The 27523-nt window shown below is 39.9% G+C and overlaps 1 protein-coding gene across 8 annotated transcripts in view; it reads right to left on the bottom strand.

Moving 5' to 3' along the window:
* SGCD (sarcoglycan delta) overlaps positions 1-27523 on the bottom strand; it is a 363788-nt gene that overhangs the window by 89066 nt on the left and 247199 nt on the right. For all 8 annotated transcript variants that reach the window (XM_042790217.1, XM_033006094.1, XM_033006098.1 and 5 more), the window contains one exon: positions 11407-11508. In XM_042790217.1, the coding sequence (XP_042646151.1) occupies positions 11407-11508 (102 nt within the window). The remainder of the gene's footprint in view (positions 1-11406; positions 11509-27523) is intronic.

The following is a 27523-nucleotide window of genomic DNA, read 5'->3' as shown; positions in this document are numbered from 1 at the left end:
ATCACTTACTCTTGACCTTTTACAGCAATTAGTGTGCTTTTGGATTATGGATTGTTTGGCCATTCACTGTGTCGCTTCACCTCTGTGTACAACACAACAGTGAATCTGCTTAAAGGGAAATATCAACTGTTCTAGCTGATGAACAGCTAAGACCACTTTATACTTCTAACCTGCAAACATACCTAGAATAATAATGGTTTTAATAAAAATAATGAGTTGCTCACACTCTTACAAATCAACCTAATCAAAAGAAATACAACAGCATTTGGATAAAGGACTGAAAGCCTTGCTGGAGAGATATGTTTATTCTGTCAGACAAATGACCTCTCTTCTCCTCTTAATCAACCTGACTGCCTGTAATTTTATTTATTTCTCTGCTTTTAAATATTGACGTCTTACAGAGCTTCTCAATTGGAAAAGACATGTCTTACTCTTCAGCTGCCTTGGGCTGCAGTCCTGTCAGATCACATCCAAGAGTAAGTCTCAACTTGCTTTAGTACTTGGAAAAGAAGACTTTCCGGGCACTGTGATGAGTGAAACAGATGATTCAGTGAACAGCAAGCTTCTCTCAAAATCAGTACCCACCCATTCATGATGCCATCGGCAATCTTTTGCAGCTGCTTCTGGTTCTTAGCAGAGAAACAGAACTGAGATGTTAACCACTTTCATTCATTAAATGCCCCATGACAAATCTATCCCTTGTCCAAATCAAGAGACAGTGGAACGGTATATTGTTTTGCTCAAGGAGAAAAAGAACTAGAAGCAAAGTATCAAACTGTAGCTGGAAAGAAAGAGAAAGGAAAAAGCCTAGGTCATAAAACCAATTTTCATTGCCTAGTTTTAAACTACAAATTAAGAATCCAACATAGTAACCTGCACTGATTAAGATACCATGCAAATCTTGAGATGCATTTACTCACCATTTTCATAAACAGACAGCAATTTACAAATCAAATTTTAGCACCACTGCATTTGAAATAAACTTTAAATAAAAACTTCCCTTGTAGACCATAAAGAAGGACTTTCCAAAAGAGGACATGTCTCTATCTTTAGAAGGGATGTTTCTGGGGGAAGTTGGATGACAGCAGCACTGTACAGTTGATACTCTCTGAGGAACCTTAGCAGTGAGAAGGGAAAAACCATGGATGCCTTAGGTCTGCTTCTGCTAAGGGAAAATTTAAGGCTTGAAAGTGAGGAATATCCTGCTATTTTATGTAAGGATGGCAAACAAGGATTGTGCCCCAATGGATGAACAAGGAAGAAATACTGTGAGCTTAAACACTTTGAATTTTCTTTCTATTCCATAGGCTATTTTCTTTCAGAGAAAACTGAGGAGCAGACTCCCTGCTACAGTTTTCATACAACCTGCCGAAGAAAATTTTAAGGCCAGACTGGAAGCAAACCTAAAAAGTTCACTGGACTCAGGATTACAGCAAATCAAGAGGAAATCAATGGACATGTAACATTTTATACTGAAAACTTGGAGTAAAAAATGAAAAAAGAAAGGAAGAAACAAAACAAGGGCACCATGGAAACTGCCTTCCTTCACTCCCCCCAGAAAGGACAACTTTTTACTGTATCAGCTTTTATTTGAAAATATATGCCAGCTCTATCACCACACTCCTTTACACTTGGAGCATGTGATTTACTAAAATGAACAGGCACATGGACATAGGACTCCTCACACCAATCCTCAGCTGCTGTAGGAGTGAATGAGCAAGCCACTTTGCTCACCCTCATCCCTATCTCCTGCCCCACTCTCTGTCTACCTATTGACAACATAAAATCTTTTGGAGGAAAGGGCTGTGTCTCTCCCCATGTTTGTAGAGAGACCAGCAGGATAGACTCCTGCCAGTGGCTTTGCTCTGCCTCACACATCCAGTATATGTAGAAATTACAGGACATAAACCAGCAAAGAACACAACATACATCCAACTCTATGCAAGTGAATAGCCTTACTGATGTCAGTGAAATTACTTATGCACATAATTAAATATCTGGTTGGACTGAAGCCAAAATCAATGATTCACTGACAAGTTAGAATGCCTATCTCTGTGACTAGATTTATAGGCATTTTTATCATACACATATGGTAGTGTCCTGTACTCCAACACTGTGCCACTAATGCTGGTGTGGGATTGTCCCTTTCTGAAAGCCACTAGCGTACATGGGAGTAGACAATCAGGCACAGCCTCAGACAAACAGATCAAAAATAGAGATGTTCCAACCACGGAGATGTTAACAGCTAAAGAAATCTTACAGATTTAATCTTAAAGAAAACTTTCAAAAGCAGCAAGTCAGTTTTCCCAAGACTTGTGACTAATTTGCCCTAAAAGAACAGGAGCAAATTTAGAGTTGTTCTTGTCTTTGTCTGTGTTGTTCTATCTCCAAATCCAACATCTGTCATTTAGAAACAGAACAATCAGAGAAACTCTTATTACTGGCATAGCAACGAGTAAATGAAACCTGGAAGGTCTGGCTTTCCTCTTCTGCTGCAAATCAAAGAACACACAAACTGAACTGTCTGTAAAACCAGTTGTGTGTGCCTGCACTTCTAATGACAGCACAGCTTGTCTTGTCAAGTAACACTTGCCTTGTAAAACACATAACTTTGCTGCTGAAATAGTTTTGATCAGCAGAAGAGTTGCAGAAGTGTTTTCTGTCCTGTGGTAAGAAGACATAAAGCTCTACCCTGGAGGCTTCTTGGAAATACCAGAAAAACATTCTTTTTCTTTATAATTGGATCTTGCTATTTGTCTTTTTAGTGTTTCCTTTGTCTGTTTGCCTCTACCTTCTCTCTATCCATACTGTATAAAGTTTTATTCCTTCTTCCTTTTTAGTTTAAGAAGTTGTTTTTAATATTTCAGCCTTTCCAAAGCAACCAGAATCTTGATCGTCAGCAGCAATGTCTAGACATAGTAAGTCCTTAAACTAAAGGCCTTTGCCCTTGAGAGAGAGAAATGCAGCAGTAAATGTTCGCACAAGTTTTCCCCTGAGCAGTTTCAGGTGCTTTGTAAGGCTTACTTTTTTCTCAGGCTACAGTTTAAGGTGAAATTTGGATCAAGTTTTGGACTGAGAATTCAAGGCTACTCTACGAATGTGTTCAATCCCATGGGCTGGTTCAGGTCAGCTGTAGTCAACTATCAGCACAGCTTCTCATTTAACAGTAATACCTATCCAGCAATACAAGTCAGCAAGAGAAATCCCATGATCAGTAGGTGTGACTGATGTGTCCTGCACTCATGAATCCCCCAGTAAACCTACTGTGCCTTTTTTTTTTTTTTTAATATCAGCTTAACATACAAAAATAAGTTACAGATATATATACAAAATAATGTACAGATTCTGAAGGCTTATAAGCCTGTAGGAATACTGAGAGGCCATAATAAATGGCTAACTAGGAAAAATGAGCTTCACAGTAGGTTCCCAGTTAATTCATAGAGGTAGCATGCAAATTCAAGGTGCCAAGCTGAAGCTGAAATAACAGACACCAGAAGAGTGGTGCATGTCCAAAGGAAGCAAGAAACTGCCCGCCAAATTCAATCAGCTTATACATTTCTTCTTTCAAATTTAAAATCAACAATTCCATGCTTGTTTTGTTTTTGTTTTTGTTTTTGTAGTTTGTTTTGCTTTGTTTGTTTGTTTTTTTGTTTTTTTTTTTTTTTGGGTGGGTGGGGAATAAATGAAATAAAATGTTTATTCTATTCTTTTAGGTTTTAGTGTCTGCACTGCTGTCTCAAGGTTCATGATTCATTTGAAAACACGATGTTAGCTGATTTGCAACACTTCTGTGGAAATACAGGCCCAACACAAAACTTAGCCCCACTGTCCTCTTCACAGCTGAAATGCAAGCAATTTCTGGGATCATGTCAAAAATGCAATGCAAAAGCTTAGAGACCACAGAGCACCCAGCCTTAACCCAGTGGCTCACTTTATGTTGTGATGCAGATCACTCGGTTTTATGGCAGCAGAGTCCAGCTGCAAATGTTTAAAATGAAGAGGAGATGAGAATCGGATCAGAACAGAAAAATGAACACATGATCTGAACAGCTCCCCTCTCCTCACACAACCAGCTCAAGAAGAGAAATTTCAACTGTCAAAGGGAGAAGTTCAAACACACTGGGAGATAATTTGGGAAATTCTCCATCTCCTTCGTCTATCTCCTTCATGTTTAGCTCTGGAGATGTTAACTAGTCCACATCAACTCCATGGCCCAAACTCCCTTCCTAGAAGGTGAAAACCACTGACAATAAAGTGCTTATTCAACTTATGGGTTCAGATACTTTTTCAGTGACCATACTGGGATTTCTGGACATGAAATCTCCACTGATGTTAGGATAAGAAAGTACAAACATGTTGTTCCCAGAGTTAGTTCAGAGGTGTACCCATGATGAAAATATAGACAAAAGCCGAGGTAGGTAGCCCACTTGGCACAGCTGATTGACTTTAATAGGTGTTGATTACACTGCTCATATTGCATGAAATTAAAAAGCTTACAAATGTTATGAGCCATTACCCTTCCATTTAAGAGAGCTTATGACAAGTTAGCAACATTTAATGAAATCCTTTTCAAAATGCCATAGGCAACCTCCACAAGATTCTGCTTTGAAATGCAACTTGTGGAGTTATTTCAAAAAGTTTATTTAGTTCAGAGCTTTGTCTCTGACTCTTCTTTGGGATACTCTGATTTTGCAGCTGGTGCGATACTTCAGTTCCCTGTTGTGCTCTCAGCATGTGGCACAAACCACCAGCTAGTTAGACAAACAACAGGGAACCGACAAAGCAAGATTTAATCCTGGTGTTATTTGAAGTACTCCTTCACCCAGCTTACAAAATTTCTCTCAAAATTTGAAGCTGGAAGCCGTCTGGCCAATTTTGCTATGAAGTTAAAGGGAAATGTTTTCATAGCTGTTGTAAAATTTCACTTAAACTTCCACCTTTTCGGCACACTGTAAATATCACAGAGCCACTAAGTGCCCTCAAAGCAGTGGGGCAACCAAGGTTCAGTCTGAAGTAGGCTCTGGATTTTATTGCCTAAGAATGAAAGGAGAGCATACCAATTTTATAAGTCTCATTGGACACTCACAGCCTACTGCCGTATGAGGATTCGAATCTGCTTTGGATGGTGATGGCAACAATATCCGTGCATCAGGTGAGGACGCTTCTGCCAAAATGATGCCTTTTGCAACTTGCTCAGCTGCTTCTGTTTATTTTTACTGTTTGTCCTGTTGACTGCCAGCTCTCCTCTCTGTTGATAGCTGTCAGACAAGCAAGACTCAAACTGACCAAACTGAGAGAGACATTTATAGCAAAAAGCACACTAGCACAGATTCTAACAACAAGGTATCTGGAGTGGTGCCACAACGAATGCTTAACAAACCCCTATAGAGAGAATATGAGATGGCCAGGCACAGCTGCAAGAAGCTTTCTTTTGTTGCCTGTGCCATCACTATCAACCTTGTTCTTTTTTTTTTTTTTTTTTTTTTTTTTCAATTATTAGAGCTTTTAAACAATATTTTATTATCTGCTGCCAAAAATCAACCAAGAAGCAGTAAGCTATGAATATGCAGCTAGAGAAGTATCGTGCTTCAGAAGTCAACCTTAGATAGTGTGAGTTTTTTCTACCTGCAGCTGCAGTGGTAGCTGAACTGTCCCAGAGGCAAATGCCAGGAGATCAATATCTCCAGGAGCTGCCAGGAGCTCTTACAGGCTTGTTCGTATCATAATGTGCAAATAAGATTCCTCTCTTCTTTGAAGAACTAAGGGAATAGTTAAACACTGGGAGGAGTAATGGCCAAAGAGATGGTGGGGGTGCACAGAGACTGCTAAGTGACAGCAGCACGGCGAGACAAACTTCATTTCCACCCTGTGATGGTTTCAGTGAGCGTGCTGAAATCCTTAAGCGCTTTGCTAGACCAAATCATCAGGAACTAATTCAATATCCTTTTATTGCTCTGTAAACTCTGACAAAGGAAGAAAAGGAATTATTCTGTCTTCTTAAAAAATAGCAGCCTTCTTTCATGCTATCTACCTGAGCCTTTCCTGAAAGCTAGATTTCTAATACACAGTTTGAGCATCATACAAAGTTGCAATTATCTTGCCATCTGCATTGCCTTTCCTCATGGGTGAATGTTGCCTTTTAATCCAAATTAGTATGTTATATTGTTTATAAATATGTATTTATGGCTATGAGGCAGGTGTGCCTCATTGTGGGCACATGTCATTGTTTAATCCAAATACATGGTTCATTGTTTTTCAGTGCGTATTTTTAGCTTTGAGGCAGGTAGACCTGCAGAGCAAATAATACCAAAGAATACGTCCATTACAGAACTGCTTCTGTGCTTTAAAATTATACCACTCTTCTTCCAGATCTGAACATAGTGAGACAAGTACATTGGCAAAATCATTATTTATCACTCTTAAAAGCTTCCTTTAAAATTTCTATCATTCAGATACTGGCTGGGGAAGATGTAAAGTACAGACAAGCATATTTTATGCACTTGCTAGTCTAGCTTTTATGCTGATGAGAACTTACTAAACATCAGTAAAGGGAACAGTAGTTATCAGCCCTAATTCACAACTGTGAATTTTTTAGGCCAAACAGGTGCCCTTGCAGAATCACAGCCAAATGTTAATGACAGGCCGAATCCTTCTTCCACTGTAGTCACCAGTTACTTCATACAGCTTCAAATTAGACCAGTTTCACTCCAACTCTCTGAGCAAGCATGCTGCTCTCAGTGAGGAACTCATTGCCACAGTGAGCAGGACAGGGACCTCTACCATCACCCAAAGAAGGGAAAATAAAAAAGACACTATACTCTGCCTCAGGATTTTTTCTTTGGTGTATAGAAGTCTTCTTTTAAATTCTTTTTTCAGTTGATTAAAAATAATGGGAAGCAGACCTTCAACATGAAACCAGATAAATACACCATGAGACCTCTTTTAAAGGACACTTAAAATCTCCTCAAGATCTGTACAGTGAATTTTGCCATCACTTATACCAGTGCAACAACAGAATAGCTTGCAGCTCCCCCAGGTAGCAGAGGATGGACAAGAAAGTTTGGTGCCCATCTTTAGATCTGTGTTCCCAGACCCACCCACCAGTATGAGAGTCTGCACGAGAGCTGAATGGGCAGGACTCCAGTCAAGAGCTTTACACTGCAAAAATTATTTGTCAGGTAAATACATGCTCATATTTAAAAGGATTCAGGGTAAGAAAATTTAAGCTCAGGTGTAAACATTTGCAAACAGGTTTATTTTTTCTACCTATGCACTTGAAACGAACATTGAGAGGGCAAAACTGCCTTAATCCTACCATGGCAATGTCTTCCTCTGCTTCCTAAAGCTGAGATAATCATCTCATTGGTTGTCACACAGCTCCTGAGAGAAGTAATTAACTTGATTTTCCTGTATAATCACAGCACAGGATTTTATTGCTGTTGTTACTGGAATAGAAAATGCACATAGGCTGTTCTCTGTCTTGCCCCTTTTAAATTACTTACAGACCTGGATGTGGCAAGGTTCAAAAAGCCCCAACTGCACAAAGAAAGCTAAATCTGTGCTCACGCTAAGTTTCAAGTAACATGCTTGTTAGCAGCTCTTCTCAACAAAGGCAGGAAAACTTCCAGTTTTAAATTTCTGTTCAAATTAAGGCAATGAAGACTGAAGACCACAAAACTGTTGCCACTGCTTTCCAGCACATGAAATTAACAATTCATGCTGCTGCGTACAACTTTCAGTCAAAGTTTGTCTGATTTATAAGGAAGCAGATGGTTCACACGATAGTCCACGATAAATTACAACAGTTAGAAAGACAGCTACATTTTGAGAGTGACAGTGCAGCTGAGCTACAGATGGGTTTATAGATGACCCTTCCAATTTTTAATAATTTCCATAATTTATGTACAAGTAAAGAAATGCAAGGATTTCTAATGCACCTTCTTGACTAAGTACAAATCACTTTTATTTACATCGACAATACTTCATGGTCCAGTTAACTTCTTAATTAAAGGCAGCAAGATGCTCATGTTCCATGCAAGTGGCATGGAAAATACTATTTAGTGTGCAGTATGTTCAGATGGGAGTTTAAGATGCTCTGAACACTCCTGGAAAAGGGAATGCATCTATCTAATTTCTTTAAAACAAGACTACAAGGGTGCAAACACTGCTACCACCAGCTACTATTCATTGATCTCCAGATAAACTTTAGGTTCATGCAGTAACAAGGTTATGTTTATTTGCAAGCTCTTATGCTTAGAAATAGGTTCCTAATCCAGGAGGCACTATAAACCCAATATTACTTATCCAGGACTGGGGAAACAACAGGAACAGAGACCCTCGTTATATGAAGAGAGAGGGATTTTTGGGGGGTCACTCTTGAATGGGTTAGGGAAAAGGAAAGCAAGCCTGCAGGGTGCCATTCCTGAGACAGGAGGAGCGGTGACGCAGAAAGAGACTGGATGGAAGCAACTTTAAGAAGCCAGTTCATGTCAGTGACTTTAATGGCCACTTCTTGGGCACAGGACCGAACCACATCAGTCCAATCCTTCTGCTAACATTTTTGGAGGGACTTCCAGAAAGATGCCTTTGTTGGACTGTCATCAGTTACATGCCACAGTACAACAGATTCAGTTCTTCTTCGTTGTAATTTCAGATGCAATAAGTTACCTTCCAAAAGGAGCCCAGCTAAATGCCACTACTCTGTCCAGAAGATGATGAAGAGAGCAGTACCTACTAGAGTTCTGTAAGACACAAACTACAGAAACTCAGAGGTTCTCACACAGCCAGTCTCTTGGGATGACATTTGAGGGCTTGTCCTCCTCTCTAAACCTTGGTCTTCTCTTTCTGCCAAATTAAATTGAAAAAGAAATCCACTTTTAAGTGGAAATTCAAAACTACCTTTAAACCAGAAGTCACAGCTCCTAGGAAAGCAAGTCTGTGTGTAATTGTAATTACCACCTTCCTGGGACTTAAAAGATGCAGCAGATAAGAAGAGGCACCAGTGACAAATTTAGGCTTTCAAGAATTATCACAGTTGATGTTTTGGAGATATTTTGGCAGGGATTGCACAGCTCTGTTCACAGCAGGGCAGCAGGACAGATTGGGGAATAGCACTGCAGAGACATGAGTGGGAAAACCCACTCCACGGAGGTCACGGGACTGCAATCACTTACAGAAAAAGCAATTCTTCCCCTGCCATTTCCATGCAGCACCAGCACCCTGCCATCTACTACACAGAACCACAGTGAAATTAAATTTGTTGGGTTTTTTTGTTTGTTTGTTTTTTTTTGTTTTAATTAAAATGTTCTATAAATAACCAGTGTCTGAAAGTCTTTTGACCTTTATATAAAACCATTATCTATTACTGCATACAACACTTATGTTGCTTAATTAAACATATGAAAAATATTAGATGTCAGCTTATTTCTGGGATGCTCTTTACTGTTATTTGTCATATTGTTTCTATGACACTTTGCATATTTGAAGCCACATTATGCACTTCTGAAAACCCAGAAAAGATTACTATGGAATTGGTATGGATGTTCATCTGTACTGCTGAGTGTTGGGTTTGGCACTTTATTTTAGCAATATTTGTCAAGTTCAGGAACCGTTAGCATGCTTCCCTCCAAGAGAATACTGGGTTCTATGACTGTTCTTTAAAAAAATATAGTGTTGATTATTTAATGTTTTCAAATATTCCATAACTATCATCATTTGACTGACTGCAACCCGTTCATTTGCTTACAAGAGGTCAAATTCACAGACATCACAAGAAAGCAGAATATCAATAGTATTGACCCTGTTTCTCCCAGACCAAATGTAATTCCAGCATTATGATCAACCTGGAAGTCAGCACAGCCTATTCTGGTTTAACTCCACTGAGAAGTCAGAAAAATCATACACATGGTTTATGTACCTATACAGTTAATACAGTTTCCAGGACTCATCTACTGAAGCCAGCAGGGATGCTCACTCACTAGGCTGTAGATCAGACCTTCTGGCTTGTGGCTAGATCCTTCCCTGGCTAACAGCAAAATTAATTCTGGAGGAGGGATAAAGCAAGGAACATACACACAGCCCTCACCTTATATTTCTTGTTCCATGCATTCATTAAACTGTCAGTGGTGTTGAAACTAGTTTAATAACCTCAAGAAGGGGACACCTTTTGTCCCACCTGCCATATTAAAATGCAGACAAAAACGATAATATGAAAACAGAAGACTCCCCAGTATTAAGAAGTGGTTCTCAGTTTTCTTAGTAATCAAATATTATTTCCAGTAATCTAACTAGAGAAAAAGAAATGTAAGTAGCAATTTGGCAGTCTATTTATCAAACTGAGTGCTGCACCTTTCCCACACATTTTATGTTACACAGCATATGACATGTAAGGTTCTATGTTTCTGTTTTAATTCAGGGATGAAAACATTTATAGATATGAACATTTTCTTATTAACTTTTCTTCCTAAATGATTATGCTCGTTCAAATCAATTCCTAGCCATCTTATAGAGGTTACAACCTTCAATACCTAGATCAGATACTGTTCTGGCTGTTGTGTTGATTATGCTACAAGTTCCAATTTCTACAAGAGCACTGAAATCCTGAGATAAAGGGATGTTAACTTTATTTAATTAGCTATCTGCCATTGTTATCAAAATGCGAGGTTGGTATCTGACTCAAATTAACACTTTGGATCAGGAAACAAGACAGATGACATCTTCTGAGAAGGATCCTGGAAACTCTCTGTAATACGTTTCAGTTATTTTAAAGCTACTCAGGACAAAGACAATGGCATTAGAAAGAGTAAAAGTCACAAAGAGTCAATGAAAATGCTACTTCAATCATACTTGGGTTCTTTCTCATTTTCAGTTGTTAACATCCTTGCCACTTTTGTCAAACAGTCTCTCCTACCAGCACTGAATCTTAATTGCACATGATTTTAAAGCACAACGTGAAATAGGATTGAGCACATAATATGGGTTTATAGTGCCAGCTAACAACAGATCAGGCCCTTGTGCCAAGGCATCTCCTCTCTGCTCTCTGAGGAGTAACTAGTTAAACACAAGCTGAATTTCACAACTGCCTGCCATCCCTCTACCTCGGCAATATCAGGTCTCTCAGTTGAGGGTTATTTATGATTTATCCCAAAAGGAGACAAAAAGATAATGTGAAACTTCAAAGGTCCTGAAAGCATTTTAACTGTGGTTTACACAAACTACACCCACATATATCAACATTGCAAGAGGATATATTATCTGAATGAAATCCTCAAAGGACACTCACTGCCTCACTCCTCAAATTACATTTCTATAGAGTGGCCAAAGTAATTTATCCAATAAGTACGCCACATCATGGTTTCTTACTGTTAGGGCTACAGAAACGTGCTTATTCCTTTCCTGATAACTTACTGGTCTTGACCGGATTTCTTTGGCGTAGAGAGGTTTCAAGAATTCTGAATCTCCTTCAAGCTTTAGACCCTTTTCCGTGATTCTGAGGTTCCCCATTCCATCCTAAAACACAGACAAAAAGAAACAACCCCATTAGTTACAATCACTAAATTCACCAGGCTGCCAATAGCTTTTTGTTTTTTTCTTTTCTTTTTTTCCCCCTAGAGGATAACATGTAAAGCACTGGGAGGCACTAGAGAATGCAACAACTTGTGTTATCCTTTTAGCTCTGTTTCTGTGAAAAAAACATTCTATTCAGACCAATCTGCAATGCCCCCTAGTAAACCATTTACACAGATGAAAGATGTTCTTTTAAGCTAGTCATCTCTACTCTAAGAGATGCAGTGATGATCTGTGTTAACAGGAAACTATGCACTGTAATATTCACTGGCTGCCTGTATATTAATATACCTTCTCATTCATAGCAAATCCATATAAAGATTATGTGATTAATTCTACTGAACTCCATACAGAGAATACATGATTCATTCCACTGAACCAACAAAATAACGTCTGGCTATGTAGGAGTATTGCAATAAAATGTGGTAGGGAATTTGACCCGTTATTTGGGGAAATCTCTGCAAAACATGGACTCTTTGGTGGCATTTCTTTAGGGCTATTGGCCCTTCCAGCAAAAAGAAACCTGTTGATTAGTTTCAAGTCTCACAGTCTTTCCTGTGCTTTTGATATTGCTGAGATGCTACACAGCTTTATTCGAATATATATTTATGCAAATATTTGCTCTGGGAGAAGCAATGATATGACAGGAATATCTTTTCAGCAGACTGCTCTCCGGTCTTGGGCTAACTCCTCACTTTTCTCTCCCACGATGATCAGCTCAGGATTGAGCCCTCACTCTGCTCCTTGCATAGCCCAAGCACACCCCAGCAATCTCAACCTCTGTATGCAAATGTTTGGGTCTCCTGAGTCATTCTCATGCCCTTCAAGCAATCACTGCAAAGTCCGTTGGCCAAGCAAAGTGACTGATGTAACATGAACTTCTGTTCTCTCCTCATTCAGATTTCACAGTTGCAGCTATCAGTCCTCACCCCTTTCCCAGGCTCCACTGCCTCCTCCATGTCAGCTGCAGGCCTCTGGCAGATGACTGCAAATAGTCCCTTTTCTTTAGAAATTGTTTAGTTATGTGCATCCAAGATGTAATGAAACATCTGACAAACCATAATAGCAAACAAAATATATGTCAAATTTTTATATGAGTTTCTCTTATGTTTTTTATGCAATAAGACAGGTATACTGATACATTGGCACAAAGCAGAATTGGACCAAACTATATTTCACCTTTAACTTGTGAAAGTTGTAACTTTTACTAAGATGAGGGATTTAGGTTCATTTAGGCTATAACTGTTTGGAAAGGTGTGTGTGTTTGTAAGAAACATGGTGTGGGTAGGAAATTGCACAGGTAAATATATAATCAAAACCACATCAAATGCAAGGTATTATTTCTAAGATTCAGAGTGATTGTCAAAGTCTGCAAGGATTGAGGTAGGTTGTTTTTTTTTTCCTGAGAAAAAAAAGTCTGAAGAACACCTTTTAGCGTAGATTTGACTGACATCACTAGGATTTGAGACTGACACTAGCAAAAGCTCTGTCTCCATATGTATAAATTAAGATTGGAAAATGACCAAGAGTTGGGTAGTCAAGAACTGCCATGGCAATCTTCAAACATACCCCTTAAGGAATCCTTCCACCTGTTGTTTTTTTTTTTTTTTTTTTTTTTTTTTTTTTTTTTTTTTCCAGGCTAGAGAAGCAGGAGAATGATGCTATATGATGCCTCAAGGCCTCCAAGATACGGCAGGGTACAATAATCACAAAACCTACAATAGCTGGAGCTCAGCATGGGAAGGACATTGCAATGAGGGAAACACATACCAGCACTTCCAGGCAACAGGCTTCATGTTTACAGTGAGAGAGATGTTGAAGCCAAGGGTCATGCAGGATGGCAGGAGTAGTAATCTGGAGGAATTACTGATCTATAAATATGGACATGCCATACTGACTCCATGGCATCTCATTGTGCAATTTAGGGACTCATTGAGAGGGACTGAGTTGCCTCCTTCTCAAGTGCTGCTAGGCATGTGCTTAAGCACTAAAATCAAAATCATAAGAGCAACCTCAGTGCTTAACTCACAGCTGTTTCAGGGATTTTAGAGGAAGGGGATATTTACTTGGGTAGAAGCCCTAAGAAGATCAAGAGAAGACAGGGAAAATCCAGAAAAACCACATGTATTTGGATATGTCTTGCATGTTTTCTAATCCAGCTGCAAAAAATAAACCACATCTGGCTAATTCCTCTTCCTCCCATTGCGTGTACACCTCCAGCACTTCAAGAGGAATCACTGTCATTAAAGGTGAATAGCGAACCCAAACAGATTTGCATGAGCTATTGCCAAAAGGCATGAATTTGGAGGGATAAAAATCAAAGATGTAGCATGGATCAGAAGTGACACTGGTCACTCACCAGAGGTTCTCTTGTTCCAGAAAGTATCATTCCCAGGGTGTACCCTGCCAAGTAAAGGTCCTTCTTGACAGAGCATGATGTTTTATGAACAGAGGCAGGCTCAGGACTGCCGGGCAATAAAATGACCACTGTCATCTCATTTTGAAATGAAAGCTGTAAGTAAACATTACATAGAGACATATGCCAAAAACGCTACTGATTGAGAGATGGTTCATAAAGTGCGACTTGCTACATTCCTTGTCCTGGATGTAAAATATTGGCTTATGAATTCTGGGTTGGTGGTGGCACAGAAGGGGTTCATTTATCTCAAGCAAAAGGATGAAGGAAAATGAGTGAAATATGATTACGCACCAAAAATCCCAGATTAAATTATCATAGCAGTATGCTTTGTGATTCGAGTGAGTAGGAATTATTACAGCTATCTAAAGACCCCCACATGTTTTGTGCTGCTAAAAAACCTACATTTTTTTTCCCAGAATAGATATTTCAGGAAGGTTATGAGCCCTGAGGCCTTTCACATTGCAGGGTCTTCTCTGGTTTCATTAAGAAAAGTCGCAGGTCATATTTGCTGGTGTAGGCCACATATAGCTGCAAGAATGACCACCTCTGTGGATGCACAATCCTGACTACAACCAGGGTTCAGTCCTGAGCTGAAGTGGGGCAATACTTTACCAGTAACATGGACCAATGGATAAAGGGACTTGTCAAGTCACCACTGAAGCTATGGTAAATGCCAGCAATTTTGATGGCTCACGACTATATTCTATCCCAAGTAGTGAATAATCCCAATCCAGAATTCCACTCTGCTCCTCTCTTGTGTGTTTTTCTTCCTTCTCTGTCTCCAAAGTGCCCCCCATAGGATTTTTATATATGAAAAACACACATATGGGACATCTAGCTCACAGCTAGCAGGTCCTACACATCCCCAGAGAGGTATCAGGACAATGTACGACACGCAAAACATCAAGAACACCTTTGATTTAGGTGATGTAACAAGGTGTATTCTCTTACAAAACCACTGGGTTGGAGAAAAAGAGGCACTTCCCCATGTTACTCTTCTCAACCTCTGATCCCCACTCATCTTTCTCTCCTCCTGTGGATGCCTAAACTAATAAAAGCTGCACCCAGCAGACATTATCTTTTGACTTCCCTGGTGTTTGGAATCAGCATGCAATACTTAGCATTGACTGTTACCACTATTAACTCTCTGCTGCTCATGTTTCTCATGATTAAAGATGACAGCTTTTTGTAGTGACAGTTTGGGTCAGCAGGTGAAAAGACAAGCAAAGGTTGTAACCTGAGCTTAAAGTTAATGAGTATCCTGGCTTCTTACAGTACAATCATTATTAAATCATATTCATTTATTATTTCCTATTAGAAAAAAAATAAGCAGCTTGCAGAATTATATAGAGATCCCAAAATACAGATACATTAGAGAGAAATCATAGTATGAAAGACTACCTCACATCTTGTTTTGGATAAAGCATCTTCATCCTCCCTAAATTATATGCTTTAATAACAAATAAATGTCATACTCTGCTACAGAGAATATATATGAAAGTTCCTATGAAATTTCATGGACCATGACCTGTAAAATGTAGCAGAAAGCTGCCCAAGGTGACAGACACCATGAGTTTTTATTAAACATTGTGTCTGTGACCAGTATATGCACATCTACCACTCTATTGCTTGTGAATAAGAAAAAAAAACCCCAGTGTTGATTATTTGATACACTGACATCTGACAATATTTGTTTCTCCCCTTTTTATTAGCAGACTCCTCAGCAGAGAGGGAATGACTTTATTGTGCAAGCACAAGCCAGCTTTGTGGGAGCTTCCAGTAGGCCAGCTACAAACAGGAGGCACAGAGTCAGAAACTTTCTATTACCACCTGCTTTGAATTATTTGGTTAGGGCATGGTGAAAACCTTCACATCTATTTTATCATCTACGCCCCCTCTCTTTTTATGCAATGCCTTGTAATGGGCAGGCATAAAAATTTATGTGCTATTGCTGACTGCTCTGTGTTGAAATGGGACAGCAATGGTAAAATCCTGAATAACATAAATGTCGTTTTGGTGATGCTAAATGAGAAAGGATTTTTTTTTTTTTTTTAGTAGCTTGAGAAGCAACTCAGTTTTACAACCAATTACAAATGATGGTGCTAATGTCAAGGGAATAGCTCAGCATTGCTGCTATTTAATCACCAAGGCCCCTCTCTGCCTTTTGGTTAGCAATGTGGCTATACATGTGGGTAAAGCCTAGCTTTTTTTGTTTTCTCTTTTAGCAGTTGTGTCTTACCTTGTTTTATTTGTTTTGTTTTTTGTTTGTTTTGTTTTTTGTTTGTTTGTTTGTTTGTTTTTTGGTTTTTTTTTTTTTTTTTAAATTGTATGGCTGGTAGCTGTGAGATTCAGTTAACAGCATAACAAAAATCGGTCAACCCAACCACAGACGTGTAATTGCTGTGGTGAATACCTGGAAGTGGTATTAGCTGCACCAATCTGTATTGCTTACACACAGGAACAGGGGGAATTTTCAGTGGCCACTGCCATTCATGGGCATCTTTATTAGATCAGGCTGGGCTCGCACCTCAGCTTAACCTAGTCAAAAAGCAAGGCGGTGATAACATGCATTCACTGTGGTCCTTTTTGCCAGGATGCTTTGTTCTTTACAACCAATAAGTTCAGCCTCATGCTCCTCTGCTCTTCCTCTGCTCTCCTGGCACATCTGAACATAGAAGGCAAATTTGCTGTTTATTGAGGTCTTTTTGCAAATTTTAGGAACACTGATGATGGGGAACACAGAGAGCTCCAGCTGTCTGCTGGCCACCACCATGACCAGTTGTGGGTGTTTGCCCATGCTTTTTCCTGCACTTCCATCCCTTTTCAGTTTTCAGGAGAAAAAAACTTGGTTGGCAATTTGGCAAGGTTTGTCTCTGCACGGCAGGTAAGCATTTACTTTTTTACTAGGAATAAACTGAGGTTATGTTTGGCAATGTCCTGTGGGAGAGAATTATCCTTGGAGACTGCTCCTGTCAGATGGCTGAAACACCTGATTATCGTTGCTTGTATTATTGATTGCTGTGCTCTGCATTGCTTCCAGATATGTGCAAGTTATTACACACCTCAATACATCCAAAGTTAGGAAAAAAAATAGCAAATGCAGGTGACCTGGGTTTTTTCTTCCCCTGCTGGGAAGATTTCTGTGCTGTTCTTCTACCTCGGACTTGACATTAAATGTTTCCAGATTCCACAGATTTAAGGAAGGTCTGTACAGATAAACATCGTTGCCAGTTCTTCACAGCCTCAATCACCTACTTGCTCTAGTACCATCTGCCCTCCCCCCTTCTCCTCATTTTCTTCAGTTAATTTGTCATCTCAATAAAGATCCCAGTATTCAGCTGTGGATCAGTGGCAACATTTTGCTATGGAAGCCAGGAGACCCTAAACACCTACAAGCAGCACCAGTCCTATAAAGTTAAAGTTGGTTACAAAGCACAATCCAGAGAAACATACACTCCAAGGTAAGGAGACAGTATGTGACAGCTTCTTCCTCTGATATAAGACCTTGTTTTCAGACCTCATGTATGGACTCAGGTTTGTGCAGACAGTAGAGAAAACAAGCCAGCATAGTGTTACACATCATATATGATCATATTCCTATATGCACAGATACATCCTTATGCTTTATATTGCACTATGAGGTCTCATGTCCACAACTGGCATTTGTTTCCCTCTTCTTCTGCCTGCTTATTGACCTCAGATGTCCCTGTCAGATGTCTTACTGGTAGTGTTTTCATGTAAAGGAGATAGGTAAAGCGTAGGGTAGCTATGCTGAGACATCAGTGGGTGAAGGAAGGTGAGCCCAAACTCCTTGCATCACTGTGAGACAGTATATATGCCCTCTCCAGGGAAGGAGGGAGACACAGATGAAGCACGGCTAAAATCTTTGCAGCTAATTGGTGCACTAAAACAACATTATAAATTGCAAGACTAGCAAGCAGATAACTTGCTGCTCTTTCCAGAAGCTCATGACACTCTGTGAGAAGACACCTCTATATAATCTCTGGCACTGCAGTAATCAGTCACAGGGAGACATGGACTTGAATGAACAAACACCAGCTGTGGGAGTCATCCACTGGAAAATGACCTCTAGAAGCTGCCGTTAAAGTTGTACGAGCTATGTAGGCATGTTTAGTTTCTTCAATAGGTGTGAAGTAATTTGTGATAGCTACAGGAAAGTCAGGTGGCTGCTAACTTATGAAGGAATTATGTGCAAGTGGAGGAAATTGGCAGACCACCACGGTTACTGTAAGATTCAGCCCAAACCAAACCTATGCAAAGCTCAGAGCCCTTCTTTTCCAGTGGGAACTCCTGGTTTTGTGAGTTCCTCTGCATGACTGCAGAAAAAGAAGCAGAAGGTGAGAAGAGGGGATACAACAAGGAAAGCACAAGAACCAAGAGGACATCTCACAGTTACGGCAATGAGCTGTGACGCAGAAAATCTTGACTGCATTTCAATGAGACTCACATGCTACGATGGTGTTAGGGACATCTTCCATGTGCACATTCCCATAGTGCCTTTCCTCTCTACCTGTTCCTTCCACATCGACTGAATGCTCACCAGACCCAATGCCATTTATTATGAATATTACTTGAAGAGCACTACGAAGCTGTCATTGAAGGCAAACGAAACTTATGCATTGGCTTTAGTGGATGTTAAGGAGAAAACTCCTAAGAAACAGTAAGAACAGGATCAAATGTGGTTTTCCAATTACCGTTTCAAATAAGTTACAACTGTCCAAAGAAAGTAAATCCCATCGCTTGAAACAATTCCAAACTAGTGTTGGAGTAATTTCTAAACAAATTGTTCAGCCAGAGCTTGGAGAAAGCTCAGCTCTGAATTTATTGCATATTCCTGGAACTACTTTGGGCAGGCAGTATTTCTTTTCAAAGCAGGCTGATAGTGAGTTTACTCAAAGTATGGTCATGTGTGGCACAACAAAACCAGGATTTCTATGAAATAAGCCACCCCATTTGAGAGTATATTTTTTTCAGGGAAAAAGATTAGCAGACCTTTTGGGGAAATGATTATGAATCCCAACATTGTTACTACAACACAACCATCATATGCAGAATTCCTCCCTAGGGTAATAATTTCCCTTTCCATTGGTACAGCAGGGAAGAGATGGAAATTTGCCTTTCATGCCTCCCAACTCCCTGTTATGGAGCATTTTGGCATTGAAGCGTTATAAAATGAGCCATGTTCTCTTGAGCGTTTTTCTGCTTTTTTGCTCCAATACAAACAGTAAGGTTTCACATCTTATCATCAACATATATTCCAAATGTAACTCTTGAATCCTCCATCTTTTTTAGTCTGGCTCATAACCGTAATTATAATAACTAGAAGGGAAAGGTCCCATCCTGCATAAATTTGTGCTCACTCAGAAGTGAAGAAAAAGATTCCTATACTCGTAGGCAAAAGTACTCTTCTAATGCATCAATTTAATAATAAAATCAGCACATAAATCCACTGTACAGTTCAAGGGGTTGCCGAAACAGGTTTTATAAATTATAGTCTAATACTCCTGAATTATGATAGTCTGTCAATCACCAAATGAAGGATAGAATCATAAAATGGTTTGGGTTGGAAGGGACCTTAAAGATCATCCAGTCCCACCCCCCCTGCCATGGGCAGGGACACCTTCCACCAGACCGAGTTGCTCAAAGCCCCGTCCAACCTGGCCTTGAACACTCCCAGGGAGGGGGCAGCCACAGCTGCTCTGGGCAACCTGTGCCAGTGTCTCACCACCCTCACAGTGCAGAATTTCTTCCTCATATTTAACCTGAACTTACTCTCTTTCAGTTTAAAATCATTACCCCTCATTCTGTTCCTACATACTCTGACAAAGAGTCCCTCCCCATCTTTCCTGTAGCCCCCTTTAAGTACTGGAAGGCCGCTATAAGGTCTCCCTGGAGCCTTCTCTTCTCCCAACTCTCTCAGCTTGTCCCCATAGGAGAGGTGCTCCAACCCTGTGATCATCTTCATGTCCCTCCTCTGGGTGTAGAACAAACAATTCTCTTTTTTTAAACTATAAAGAACTTGGACACAACATCCTCTGTGGCATCACTCCTCTGAGTCACACCAAAGCTGAATTGAACTCACTCATCTTTACATTGTTGGAATAAGTTTCCAGGGAGAAGGAGGATTTTTTTTTTTCCCCTTTCTCTATCCTAGGGGATCCCTTTTGTGTTCTGTACTTACACTCTGAAGTAAGATTTTTCTGACTAATCCAGTATTTAGCAATTCCCCCTGATCAGCAATGAAGCTGGCAGATTAAGGCCTGACAATATGAAAAGGAAAGTAGCAGCTCTCATGTGGTGTTTCTGAAGGTGAGCTCTTAAAAATGGGGCCAATTATTGGGTCATTGATGTGAACATGCCAAAATGACTCAGGGACACTAATGAGAACATAATATCAGCTCTGTTCAAAGAAATAAGGCTCGTGTAAACGTGGTCTGGTTTCAAATGCCTGTTCAAGATCCATGACAACATTCAAGGTACCAGAAACATGAGTACAGGTGAAGAAACTCAGCAGGGCTGTTGCCACTCTTGCAAGACCTGTCTGTAAGGCACGTCTGATGATCCCATCTTAGCAGAGTGATTTGCAGGCTATGGGGAAACTCGGAGGAGGTGCCCGTTGCACTGACCTTCTCAAAACCCACCGCACCTGTGTTACACACTCGCTGCTATGGCAACATCAGCCTCAGAAGACAGAATAATCAAGATGTGAATCTGTATTTTCAGTTACTTCATTTACTCTCTACCGCTATCATCTCCCCTATTTCCAAAAGCCAGGAAAAAATAGTGTGGATGGGGAGGAATATTTTCAATGCACCTCGATTAATAACTTCTGAGCCAGGATTCAGCTAATGTTAGACATTTAACTGATGAGCCTGCATTTGGAAGATAATCATCCTGTGCTACCACAGTGGGGAAGAGAAAATGGCACCGGAGCCCACCTAGCACCCAAATCACTCCCTGGAAGTGCTTCTACCCAGCTGCTGTGGAGTAACTCCAAGGTGACTTAGGCATCGTTTCTGGATGTCTATAGATAACTGGGATAAACCTAGAACTCAGTAGCGTGCAACAAGATTCAAACAGAAAATAAATGGGTTGCCAGGCAAAACAATAAACAGATATCATGAAATAAAATATACTTCAAAAATGTGATTCCAACTATAGTGAAGCAGAGTGGCTTCAGGGATTATTTTAACGACTTTTTTTTTTTTTTTTTAAATCAAGACTCATACTTTCAGACAGAGATAGGAGATTGGGCACATTCAATTTATTTGCACAGGTAGCTAAAAAGAAATTTGCTTTAAAATCAGATTCTCTGTGTTAAGAGGAATACATAGTCCCCTTCTTAAGAAGCTGCCCTTATGGCTAAGGAACCACCACAGAATTTTTATAGTTGTATTTGTCACAAAAATATATGATTTTGCTCTTTCACTATCAGAATATACTGAAAAATAATTTAAAGTGTCTTCCAGACTTATCTACAGTGTGTATATGACATTGTTAGCAAGGGAGACTCTGGGGAAAGCAAAGAAATGCGTGAACTGAAAGCACTGCTCCCAAAGAGGCTGAAATAAGTATATTGCTTCTATTGCTTTTTGAACAATTGCCAGCAAATAATTATTCATAGAGGAAAATATATGGGTATGTTTCGGGTCCCTCACCACGGCAAAGGGTATGAGATCAGATCTGTGGAATGCATCTACTGATTTTGGATTGCTCCACCAATTTACACCCATGTGGTATCTGGCCCTAGAGCAAAGATGTGGGAAATGGAGGGGTTCTGCAAAGTGCCTGTGGCTGTTAGGCTGCAGTGGCAGGCATTCAGGCAGAGTGGGCAGGGTGCCGCAGCCGGACATGGCACGTGGAGGAAACCCTGGCACACAGTCACCGTGCCTTGTCAGGGGGGCGGGGGGGGAGATGGATGCACAGCCAAAAGCAACTTGCCCTAATGCTCCGTGATGGGCTGCGACTGCCCAGGAGCAGCTATGGGGGGGCCAGAGGTTAAACAGCAGTTTCACTGCTTGTCATCATTGACTCCTCCCCAAACACGCAGACCCGAAGTATTTAGCATCAGAACTACCATACAGCCATCCACCACACCTTACATACGCTCTCACATCTGTGCATGGCACATACTATTCTGTGTGCATGCCTGCACACATGAATGCACTCTTAGGGGAAACTGAGGCACAAAGTCAGGCATCCACCAGCAGTCACACCAGAAATCTGTGTTAAAGGAAGAGCTCCCAAGGTTTCTCTCTAGCACCTTGTTGTGTTACAGCACTGCAGCTAAGAAACTATATATATCCTGCTCCTAAGAAACAACAGGTTAATTTCAGCAACTTTCAAATGCCAACAATTCAGACTTCAGATACTCTCTCTTCTCCCTGTGGTTTGCATTCCCCTGCCTCCTTGCCAGAAGATACATTATGCTTAATGCCCCTGTCTTCTTCACAACTTCTTATTGCACATTCAGAAGTGTTTACTAGAATAAAAATAATGATCATTACGCTAGTCATCATCCCAAATCCAGAAGCATCCTACAAGACGGCGCTTCCTGATATAATTTCCAAAATTATCATTATGGTAGTTTATACTTCCTGAGCTGTGAACTAACTGGAAAACATTGATATAATTTTTCTACTGTTTACTTTTTGAGGAAAATAAAGGCAAAATGGCATTTTTTCATATCCAGAACTCCACTGCGTGGGGTGTTTTTAATTTCATATTATTTATTGAGTGGGAGCTTACTGAGTCATAGGGGACTTTTGCCAGATGCCAAGCAATTCTCTTGGAAGTCAGGAATACAACATTATGTGCGTGGAAATCAGGCAGTTATGTGAAATAGCCAAAAATCGCATGTAAAAATATACGACTGGCATGGGGAAACTACAACAGAGCAAGACACGGTGTCTTTTTTAAAATACTTTTTTAAACAGAGAGTCTTAAAGTCACAGGCGAGTGATTGCTCCTACTTTGGTTTGGCCTTTAGAGAACAAAGCTCTGTGTGTCACTTCATTACAGATATATGCCTTATTTGGGGATATTAGCATTTCTTCCTTCTTCTTCTCCTTTTTAAAACATGACACCATCAGGAACAAATGAAGTGACTCACAATCTTCATATTTATTTATTTATTTATTTATTTATTTATTTATTTATTTATCTGCTGTGTGTAACCTCACCTCAGCTTTTAAAATTTTTTTCACTAGCACCAAAATCATCTAAATAATGAAAGCTTTCAAAATAAATACTAAGTGTCTCAGATCTGGGTCATGAAACACCACTGAACCTTCTGCCAGGCCACGTGCATTTCGAACATGAGCTGCTCCTGGGCACAGTTTTCCAGCAACACCAGCATGAGGAAGAAGCGATGCCCACTCCTCCCAGCCTAGCAGAATGAGCAAGGGAGAGCAGAGCACTTGATGCCATCAATTTAAATACGTTAAATTCTCCAGTGGGTTTCTGCAAGGTTTGGCAGAACCCCTTGGTTATGCTCCCTAGGAAGTTTTCAAAGAATATAAACAAGTGTCAGGAAGAGGATGCAGCCGTCGCTGGGAGCAGCTGCCACGTCCCACGGGGCAGCCCTGACTGGCGCTCAGCATGCTTACATGCAGACTGCAGCATGTGAGGAGATGGTATACAGGATCAGGCTACATGAAAATAGTGTTAAAATAATTAACTCAGTGAAATGTTTTCTGTCAGCGAGCGCTGCTGGTTGCAAGTGCAGCGGTATGCTCCTCCATGCAGCCTTTCGCAGGCAGAGTCAGGCTGGCTCAGAGGCAGCAAAAGGCGACTCAGCTCTCCATCTTGCTCCTGACAGGGCTCTGAGGGTAACTGAGACTCTTCTTAGAGCTTTTTGGCCATTTTGGCAGCCTGTGCTTGTTACTGCCTGGATAAGACTTTTCTTTCTGAAGAACCACTGGGGGATAATGACACATAATCACTAACTGCTGCACTTGGTTAGGGACCAAAAATGCTCGAGAAGGAATTTATATCCTTTGAAAGAACATAAGGCAAAAAACACCAAGGCTAACATTTGTATTTGCTTTTGGCTGTCCGTGGCTGAGCATCCAGAGCCTGCCTTCAGTACTGCCTGAAGCCACGAGATTTCTTTCCCTCTCTGCACCAAGGCTGCACATCAGCATCTTTTCTTGGGACATGGCTGTAGGAGCTCTGCACCACTCTTACTTCCTCCCCTTCCCATCCACCTAAATCCTAAACAAGATTTCTCTCTCTTGTTTCGGCTTTCATCACTGATGTACCTGACAACTTTAGTGAATTTAATCTCAAAACACTCAGGGATATAGGGCAAAAAATATTTTTCCCAGGCTACAGATAAAGAATGTAGCTTCAGGAAGCTTAAATGGCTCAACGGAATATTTTGGTGACCAGAGGAAATTTAGAACCTTATGATAGATTTGGGATATTAATGTAAGAATAAACTCACACTGCTAGTAGCAGTATCTTATTGACAAAACTGCTAGAAAGTTGCAAAGGTAATAAATAAGGAATTGAGATGGATTACTGGTGATGTGCTTTTGAATGTATTGCTCAGTGCCAGCTGTTGGATACCTTGTGAAGTCCTTACATACTTGGGTAAAATATTGCACCGATAAATATCCTTCTCGAATGGGACTATTAATGAGAGTAACTACCATAAGTATGGTCAGTGACTTGTTATCAAGGAAGAGGTATGAATACAAGTGTTACAGTGTATTATTCTAACTGGTTATTTTAAGTTTGTCTTTGCTGACACTGTAAGTAATGTACAGTTCATAGCTATAGCTATGGCTACATATCATGGCTATTTTCTTACTCAAGATTTATAAAAAAAAAATCGGATTTTTTTCTTTCAGTTATTGGTGGGAACTTGAACGCATTAGCAGTCTTGGCAATCAGTGCAATACACTGCATATTCCTAGGAAAACCTTGAAAAGTATCTAAAATTTCTAACATGGGGAATGGGACCAGCTCACATAAATACACTCCTATGGGATGTTTGCTGCTTAATTAAACAATTTCTAAATTATGAAATGTCTGATTCACTTAAATTAGTATTCCAAGCTTCTGTAGGCTATAGGATACATTCATTAGAAAACCATGTTTATTCCTCAAATGCTTCAAGATTATGTCATAATGTTTATTTCCTACATTTGTTACCAAATGCAAGCAGCAAACACTGCAGATCAAAATTCTGCAAGACATTGTCAGAAGTCTTAGAATTTCTTAAAATACAAGACATTGCCTATATATCTCTATTAAATGAAAAACTATTTAAGTATTTGCTACTGGTCAACAATATCTTTTCCAAAATAAAAAGGAAAAAACCCACAGTTCTTAAGAAGTGGCAGTGGAAGTCTTTGCAACTTTATAGACCTTATTTAAGACTAAGATTGAAAAGATCTGTTTGGAAGCTGAAAATGCTTTGTATGTAACTTAAGGATAGTTTGAGTTATTTTGAGCAGAATTTTAATTTCTGTGAAATGATGAAAGAACTAAAGGAGTATCTCAAAAGGCAGACCCAACTGAAGGAAAACAAACATTAAAACACTAATTATATAGACACAAGGAGTATTTCTGCTACTCAAAAAAATAAACAGAAAGAAAATTGAGATTCACCTGCAAACTCATTAGCAACCTGTATTTTCAAAGTTCACTGATGTGTTTAGGGCCAATATTTAATAGAAATATTGCAATTTACAGTAAACCTACAGAAAGACAAAAATAAAATCTGACTCAAACCCACCCCTCATTGAGTATTTCTCTGATCTCAATGTTTTCATTTTGTCTCAGGTTTTTTATCTCTTTCTATTACTCGTCAGCTTGGCACTGCTTCTACAATACAAGTACATCACACATCTACTATGAAGCTGTGCAATTAGTTTGTTAAAGTCTTGCTAAAGGTTTGTGGTGGGTTTTTTTTCCCTTCTCAATCACTATCATTGGTGAAGAAAATCTTATATAAGTTAAGATAATAATAGCTTCGCTTGTTAAACATCAGACTAAGTATTTCTGGAGAAGTGATGGAATGTAACATCAGTAAATAGAGAAAATAACAGTGTGTAAAATTTTTAATAGTCATTAATTTGTCTCTTTCAAGACATCTCCCTGAATGACATGAAGGTAACTGAAATGAAACACATTAATTGTGTTCACAGAATTTAGTTCAGAGCCTTCACCTTTGCCCATATTGAAAAGTTTAAAGAACCAAGGATGTGCCAAGGAGGGACCAAGCAAACTTCAACAAAACTCTTTGTCACCTATGAACTGATTTGTTTACTGTAACATGAAAGAGGGCCCTCTGCTAATATATTTTTACTTCCACCATAATTTCTGGCTCAAGATGACCAGAGTTCAAACCTCTTTTGTCTGGAATTGGCCACAGAAGCTCTGCAGAGGTGTTGAGTGGTGTGTGCCCAAGTGAGTCCTCTCATGGACCACAGGCACACACGCCCCATGGCCACGAAGGGTGATCAGGTTCTCCAAGATGAATTTGGAGGACGTGTCCCAAGGGCCTGGGCAAAGGACGCTGAGGGAGAGATGGGGCTGGGAGATGGGTGGGAAGGGTGGCATTGCTGCTCCAACACATGTAGTGAGCTCAAGAGTACCCAGCATCTCCAAACCCTCCGTTTTTCTCCAGACCTCACCTGCAGACCATGCAGGCAGCCTTGCCAACCCTTGCTGAGGGAGTGCGCTCCTCAAAATCTAACACGGGTACACCTGCCTGGCACTGCCCAGTGCCACACAGGGACACCCGAGGTGCAGGAGCTGGCAGAGGCAGCACTAAAACTCTGTTAGCACAACACTTCACTGAACTCTAAATAAGTGACCTGGTGGCTCCCTACACAAAACTGCATTGTACAGTACAAATTTACCCATATGAGCCTTCAGCTATTTCATTTCCTGCAGGTCTCTTGTCATCATTTCATTACATGCCATCCTTTTCCAGTGAAACTACATTTTACTTAAAAAGGGCTATGAAGAATAAATGCAGCCGTAGCTGAACAAACAAGTCAGATCTGTGGGTGTACCAAACTTTTAGAGGAATCTTGCAGCAGTTTCTCATTTACACTGAATAAACTGAACTCCACTTTTCTGTATTGTTAAAAGTAATTGCTTTGCCTGCATAGCAACTAATTTTCAATGATTCCTTTTTCTGCTGAATCTTATGCTGTTTTTTTTTTCTAAAGAATTTGTTGGTTAGAGTAATCCAGAGTTCCCTAAATCAATGAAAAATACAATTTTGTTTACTTAACTTTTGGATAATGCAAACAACTTATACATTTGCTTTTTAAATTCTCCTCTGGTTATTGACTTTGTACATTATTAGTGCCTTGTTAAGCTCACTACAAATCTTTTAAAAGAGTCACTTAAACCTGCAAGTTCTCCATGTTTTGGCTCCTAGCTGTATTTGGGTCTGTATTCAAATATTTGTGTTCTTCAAGTTCCAAGAAATATCTTATCTGTCCCTACAATCACTCAAGGAATTCTGGCATAAAAATGCTTTTTATTTTCTGA

Source organism: Tyto alba, unplaced genomic scaffold (assembly GCF_018691265.1).
Source record: "Tyto alba isolate M040663 unplaced genomic scaffold, T.alba_DEE_v4.0 Super-Scaffold_17, whole genome shotgun sequence".
NCBI lineage: Eukaryota > Metazoa > Chordata > Aves > Strigiformes > Tytonidae > Tyto > Tyto alba.
Note: the sequence above shows the minus strand (reverse complement) of the source record. Positions and strands in the feature narration are given on the sequence as shown.